The following is a 7754-nucleotide window of genomic DNA, read 5'->3' as shown; positions in this document are numbered from 1 at the left end:
TTTAATTAATCATTTAAATGACTCGATCTTATTCCAGTATATTAAACTACGATCAATAAAAAATATTAATTAGGCAGATTTCTAAAAAACTGAAGGCAATAAAATTGTAGTACAATGCAAAAAGATATACAATTCAGTCATATATTAGTGACAAAACTAACTTTTTCACGCGTGAATTCAATATTTCTCTCCAACCCATCCCTCACCTCGCACAATTTTGGATATACCGTATGAAAATTTTTATAATTTTGCACAATAGTTATAAAGAGTGAGTGAATTTTAATTTTCACAAAATAACTGATAACAGTTTTGAAACAGCTTTCGCTGGTTTCAAACTTTCGATAATGACCACAGCTCACTAACGCCACCGCGCTACCAACATGTAAACTCGTAAAAATTTAAATTTTTTTTCAAACACAAACCCTCTTTTTAATAAGACCACATGAAGACCTAACAAAATCCAGGTCAACACTAATCAAAGACAAACTGTTTTTAAGAAAAGGACACAAGCAAATTTCAATCGTTAATGCACAGACAAGGAAAAAGGAAAAAATTTATATTCAACAGAAAACTCTACTCAAAGGATCACTGTCAATTATGCCTCAACCGGCCTAACACACCACTGAGGACGTCCTGAGCATGCCTTATAGCCGGCCTCACCAGTCGCGCTTAGAAAAACTTACTATATTTGACTGAAGAACGAGCAAATCTTCAAAATAACCGAGATAACCATAAAATTTCTGCGAAAACAACTAAAGAGATCATAATTAAAACTGAACCACAAACCTTCAGATATATAGGTTGTACAGATTTCACAGAACAAAATAAACGAGCAAATCTATTGGTTTTGTTTTCGCAGTCACAACGCTCATTGGATTTGAAGTGCAGTAACATTCAATTTAAACTCTTTAAAGTGAAACCAGTTTAAAACAAGTATTTGTTATTCATTTTGATATTTACCACTCTAATTTATTTATAACTAACCAATCATGATCTAGTGTAAATACTTTCGATAAATTGTGAAGCTAAAACTATTTGTAGTTTCAAAAGAGAATAAAAGAAAACAGATACGAATCAATTGCTTCCTCCTCTCCTCTAAGCTCGCAAGAATACCAGTGTGTTCTAGACCTATTGAGACTAGGAAATACTTGAGTAAGATTAGGAGTGGCATTAGACTAGGAAATACGAATATATCCGGCCAAAAATAAGATAGCGTGACGAACAGACGGTGTACTTTATCCGAAGTTACTCTATGAGAAGACCACCTCGGACCTGAACTCAGTACTGAAGTGCGTTAGATCGGCCAGAATGTCACATACCTTCTTCAAGTCATAAGCTTTTGGATGCGACCCCGATAACTCTCGAGGAGACACGGAGTCGTATTGTGCTGACTGAACCGAAAATTATGGGCAACGCAATTTGCCGGATATTGAAGAATTGAAAAAAGGAGAATCTCTGTCTAATGAGGTGAGAATTTGTGACAAAAAAGATGATGATACATATGACATTTATCTGCGTCTGATGAAACTGAAAAGTCATCAATTTGACCATGGAGAACGGCAATGTCACTGTCTGGCTCACTGATTGTGTTGCATCTTCTGAGAATTGAAAATTATTTCTGACGCCGTCTCTACGTTTAAATGATCAAAAAGCAGAGAAAAGGCAGTCCAATGAGGCAATCACTTTCGGAGTCCTAAGATTATACGCCAATCGGTCACAATCGGTCACAATAGTATTTAAATATTAGGCTAGCATAATCATCGGATAATCGACGATCTCGCATTTTGCATTTGGTCTGACAAAAATATCAAGGTTCTTCGGCTTCAGATTCAATTTAATTAATACAGTCTGTGCGATTTTTTTGTTACTAATTATATTGAAAAAAATCTGGAAATTCATTAGGAAATTTCCAATTAACATATTCAGTCTAATTTAAGCGGGAAAACTGTAAAATTCCACCGGCTGAGTCATTCGGTAACCCTCCCATTTTGAAACTGGAAGGTTTTTTATCATTTGAAACTTAAAAAGACTGTTATGTTTTAGTTTGTCAATTAACAATTGATTTAAGTTATTTTTATCGTGTTTGCCGAGTTAGGTGAGTTAGAGTATTTATTCATAAAGTACTGATCAAAGCCAATTCTGTTCAAAAAAATATACTCCTATGGGCAAAATGAACCCGGTTTTTATGGCTAATCGCGTATTTAATTATTTCCAAGACATCTATTTTGGGTTGTTTACTCAATTAGAGAAACAGAGGGTGTTTTTTTAGATAAACTGCTCAAACCGCTCATTATGAAGAAAGATTTTGAGCGCAATCGTCTAGAAAAATTGCTCTCAAAACGCTCAAATCTTGCTTCAAATTAGGTGAAAAATCTAGACTTGGGTCCATGTGGCCTAAAAACGGTTTAATGTGTATCACAATTAAAACTACTAAGTACCTGAGTTACAGTTAGATTGGCTCAAAACGTAGCGTCGCGCGTGGGAACGGTGAAATTGTCCTGACCTCAAGCGAATGGCTCTGGGACCTAGTTTCCACTCTGTCGCGTGTGGCACTCCTACGATAATTTTTTTCTTCTCATATGGAAAACTCGGTTTGGTAGCTCTTTTGCGTCAGCGAGTTTTTGAAAAAACGTTCTTTGTGTTTCAATAAACCTTATCCAAATGCCCATATTAGAAATGACTCCATCCCGTGTTCTGAAAATGTTTGAGGCAAAACTTGTTTTCCTGCTCTAGTTATGATAAAATAGGCGGAATCTGGTGTAAGAGGAAAACAAGCCCGAAGAAAAAGCGAAGCCCTGAATGTTCCGACTGCCTTTTAAGGTTTATAGAGCAGTAATAACATGAAAAAATTAATTGTAAAAAAAGTAATTCATTGAAAATTTTTTTTCAAATATGAGATTTCTTTTGAAAATCATCTCCTCTCAACAACCCATATAAAGCACAGAGTGATAGGTTTCGCTGGTATTAACATATCAGTTATGGCAAACATGCTTCCTTCAACCAATTTGGAACGATTTCTGAAACGGATTACATCTCAGCTTACGCGTTAATGAAGCGAATTGTATCGCGCGTTACTTGTCCCAAATTGGCCGAAATGGCAATCTTCAAACCCAAAAACGTTACGAAAAATGATAACAGGTGAACTATCGTTTCAAATTTGAGCTCTGGACAACAATACCTTTTTAAAAAAATTCGTCAGAAATGCCTAGTTAAAAAGTCGAATTTTCTCTGAAGACAAAAAAACCACGCCCGAGCTTAAATATGGGGGCGTTCAACAATGCCGAAAACGGCGGGAGCAATTCAGAATACTTTAACCGTATTTTCTGAAGAGCGGGAAATTACTGATGCTAATTAACAAAGAAAATCACTCCAATTTTGGCGCAAAAAGGTCTGCAACTGCAAATAAAACGGAGATAGGAAGTTAGACAATTAGCAAATTAGACGGCTCCAATAAAACGGACTTTAGACGTTGATTTTTTTTTGCAAAACTGGCATTTCAGATGGTAAGCAAGAAGCTAACAAAATTTATTGCTTATAACAAAATTTCACAAATACAAGAAGAGTGTATAATCCTATTGCATATAAAATCTTTTATTATAAATGATTTATAAACATTAATCAAAATATTACAAACTATTTTTGGAATGCATAAATTCTACAATTGGCTCATTTCAAAAATTGCCTTTGCATTTTAGCAAGCTCGAACGAAAGTTGATTGTAGCCAGTAAACAAATTTCAGAAACGAACCATACAATTACGTCTAAATTCCCATAATTGCCGTTTTAAATTCATTTTTTTCTGGTCAAGTCTAATGTTCTTGTAGTCTAAATTCTTACACCCAGTTACACATTTATTTTGGCGCCAAAACTTCCAAGTTGCAAATTTTCTTGCTCAAAATATTAGAGTGTCACTTAAGACTGTAAGCGATTGCCGTTTAATTTTTGATTGCCGAACTTAATATGTTCAAACTTTCGGCACTGTTGAACAAAGTTTTCGTTTTCGGCACTGTTTTACTTCGGGCACTGTTGTACTACCCCACAATATTTCGTTACTTTCATTACGAAAGTCTGAACAAAAATTCATCGAAAGAAACAGCGCAGTACAACAGTGCCGAAGTACAACACTGGCGAAACAAAATGCTGTTCAACAGTGCCAAAAATTGTTTTGAATACTGTTTTGACTCATCTTAAATCACAGAAAATTAGTTTTATGCAAAAGGACAGAAGTTGAAAAGACACAAATAGACAATTTAAATTGATGCTGCTTGTTAAACAAACAAAAACTTCTCATGTGGCGTCATAAATTTTAACTCAATTTTTCTGAGCCAGCAATTCCCAAACCGAACTAAAATTTCTCAAATATCATTACTTTTATTGGCACTGTTGAATACTTTTTCAGTGTTAGCACTGTTGTACTTCGGCACTGTTGAATGGCCCCAAAAAAACTGTCAACATGTTTAAAAAAAGTCATTTCGTCGCCACGATTTACTTGCCTTCTTTAGAGAAAATTAGTTTTTGAAAAACTGAAATTGCGTGCGTAATAACTTTAGGCTATGCCTTACAATCAGACAAACCATGCTGTAGTGTGGTTAATTTTTTTTTACAAAATCGGTATTCACGATAAGCATTTTTACAGAAATATTATTCACAGCAGTAGTATTCATTATTCACAGCACACGTTTTTACAGAAGTAGTATTCTCGACTTTTTATGAATTAGTGAATCTAGCGGTTATTTGCTTAAAAGTTGAACAATGTAGTGTAGGTACAGTTTCGATACAGTTTACTGGCGGGAGTAGCCAGAAAACTAATTTAAATCTGACGCTCACAAAAGTGAGTTTTGATAAACCTGATAAATTTTGATCAAGCAGAAGGTAAGCGCAGCTAGAAATTATTTCAAGCGTTTGCTACCAGAAAACGGAAGCTATTCGTCAAAATTTGTGCTAATTAAAAAAAAAATTCTGGCTACCGGGGAACAGTTTACTTGGCTATCCATTGTTTTTTGTTTACTATTACGGCTCTATTTTTGTAGGAGATTGTTCATGCTCATTCTTAACGCCTCATACTAGGTGCATGCATCTAGATAAATAAGTAACTTGAAATAAATTAAACATACTTGATTCAGAACTTTCAGTCGACCAATCAGATTCAAAAATGATCCAATGAAATATATATACATTTTAGAAGTCGGCTTAAGAATAAAGTAATCGCATTTTTTTCAACCAAACCAACCAGTGATATCAGTATATTGTTCTGAGCTTTTATACATTGAATTTTACAAAATCGCAAAATTGAGATTTTTGGACGGAACAAGTAAAAAGACCCCAAATTTGTCCGCTGTGGACAACGCGAGGTATTCAGTGCGCAAACCCTGCTCGCATTTGGTCGAATTTTTGAAGTGTGTACAATTTTTCGTTTCGAATCCTTTCCCTATGTAACCGGATTTAAAAAGATTGTTTTCGAATCACTTAGATTTTGATGTCTGTTTTTTTTTTCAAATTTTGTTTTCGTTCATCATTACGAGGCTAAACTGTGTATTTTTTGTTTGGTTCTTTTGTTTTTTTTATCGTTCCGACAGGAAGTTTATGACATGTTCCAATCAAGTGCACAGTTTCGCCTCGTAAAAATGAGGAAACTTTTTTTCTAGAAAATGTGAGTAATTTTTTTGACATTTTGAATGAATGAACTTGTTTTGCAACCTGCTACGGGAATCTTTTAACTAATTTAAATGGATCTCCGTGAAATTTTTGATCAAAGTCTATTTTTTGTTGCTGGTATAAATATAATAACTTGATGTCTTTTTTTGTTGACAACAATTTAGCAAATTCTTTGGCTTGAAAAAGAAAAAAGTGAAATGTTTTGGGCTGGTCATCCCAAGTGTTGAGCCTGATTGACTCATTTATCGGACTTATACATCTTTGGTTGAAACTGGAAGTTTGGTCGACGCATATGGTTGATACATAGTTTGAGTATATCAACCCGGGAACATTAAGTTATAAGTTTTGTCAAAGACTTTCGTTAAAATGAGACTGTTTACTTTTAAATGTATTGTTGAACAGCAATAAGGATTCCGTTAGCGACTCATCAACATAAAAAAAGCAACAGAGTAGATTGTCACTCCCAGAAAATATATGAACCCAATAACGGAGTCAATTTTTCTTAGTCGTGTCATCTTCGTTTTATTCGAGCAAACGCGATTGGCAAGCTTATTTAATTCCATATCTGTAAACGGTGATTTAAACGCTGCAAATTCGTCTTCATTTTTGCTGTTTCTGCTGATATTGACAAAATTAACGGACACTGTTGCCAAGACCATTGATACACACGATAAAACAATGGTAGATAGAAAGTATGTGAACAACTTGGGAAATGTTTTTGATGTCATGGGAATGAAGATTGTAAAAATAGTCAAATTGACACAAAGCGATAGTGTAACCGTCACACCATAACTCAGTTTTTCACCAATTTCTCCCGGAATAAAGAAAGTGAGAGAACTGATTCCCAGTAATAGAACTGTGGGGATTACTAAGTTGACGACGAAGAATGTTTGAAGTCGTTTGAAGGTCACAGTTATTACTGCATCACTGTAGTTATCCATAAATCGCTCATGACACGAAGCTCCTAAAAATTTTAATTTTTAATTAAGTTTTTTTTTCAAAGTATAGGAATTTTTATTCTCAACGAAATCAAAGCAAACAAAAAACGCGGCACAATTCATTCCTTGGGTAATATCAAAAATTACCCATTGTTCTCATGGCATCCCCCTTAGAAAAAATTTTCAGAAATACCTTTCAAATCCCATAGACTATCAGGTATATATGCATCCAAATTCAGCTCATTGTCACAAGACATTCTCATTTCAGCCGTTGTGTACTGCCATGATCCCATCGCGATTTCACATGTTTGCGAATCAAATGGAAAGTTTGTCACATCCATCGAGCAAGTAGTTTCTATGTTCATTGGCTGAGACCAAGATACGTTACCACCATAGTTTACCAATAGAGGCGCAATATAATAAAATTTGAGGTAATCAAGATTTCCTATTTCTGTATAGAGAAGAACGTCAGGCATCCATACGGAATATTGAGGGATCCGGATCTTCTCAATTCCAGAATAATTTGCTGGATTCCACTTCAAGAACTCATCGTGCCAAGTTATGTTCTGAAAGATCAACAACTGGATCGATTGTTCTTGTGAGTTGAAGCCAACTAGTTGGTACAGACCGGCAAAATACTTCACAAAGATAACAGTAGTTCTATCTCGAACAGGGCGATTAAAACGATGGTAATCAGATGGCAATAAATCCTTGCGCAGTCTGGTCTCAGGGTGGTTGCTGTCGTTTAACCCAGCATAACACACTTCCACAGAGTAATAGATTTAGGAAACAATAAGTTCTCATAATTCTAATCAGTCAAATTTGATATTGGAAAATTGGTGTTCACAAAATTTGGCTGTTATCAGTTGGAAAAATGGTTTCAATATTTTCTAATAAAAATGGACCCTTAAAATTGAAAGAATTCAAATATTTAAGAATTAAAGAAGCGAATTGTTCCAAATACGGATATTTATTTATTTTTTAAATTTCGAGGTGAAAGATTTGAGTCATAAACTATAGTATGCTATTAAAAATAAATTAGTTTACCACATATACATTCATTGGTTGTCCTCCAAATGAATAAAAAAAACTACAAATGCTTTTTTTTGCGAAATTTAGTCTGCTGAGTAGTCGAAAACTTAGACCCCTTTTTCTAAACACT

At 34.6% G+C, this 7754-nt stretch overlaps 1 protein-coding gene across 1 annotated transcript; it reads right to left on the bottom strand.

Moving 5' to 3' along the window:
* Window positions 1-5741: 5741 nt before the first annotated feature.
* Window positions 5742-7371, bottom strand: LOC134848624 (neuronal acetylcholine receptor subunit alpha-7-like; the record flags this gene model as incomplete). Its single annotated transcript, XM_063866143.1, has 2 exons — window positions 5742-6618; window positions 6786-7371. Coding segments are annotated over 2 exons (1134 nt in total), but the record flags the coding sequence as incomplete, so codon positions are not given.
* Window positions 7372-7754: the final 383 nt, after the last annotated feature.

This window comes from Symsagittifera roscoffensis, chromosome 6 (assembly GCF_963678635.1).
Source record: "Symsagittifera roscoffensis chromosome 6, txSymRosc1.1, whole genome shotgun sequence".
Taxonomy (NCBI): Eukaryota; Metazoa; Xenacoelomorpha; order Acoela; family Convolutidae; genus Symsagittifera; species Symsagittifera roscoffensis.
The sequence above is the reverse complement of the archived record's forward strand: the minus strand, read 5'-3'. Positions and strand labels throughout refer to the sequence as shown.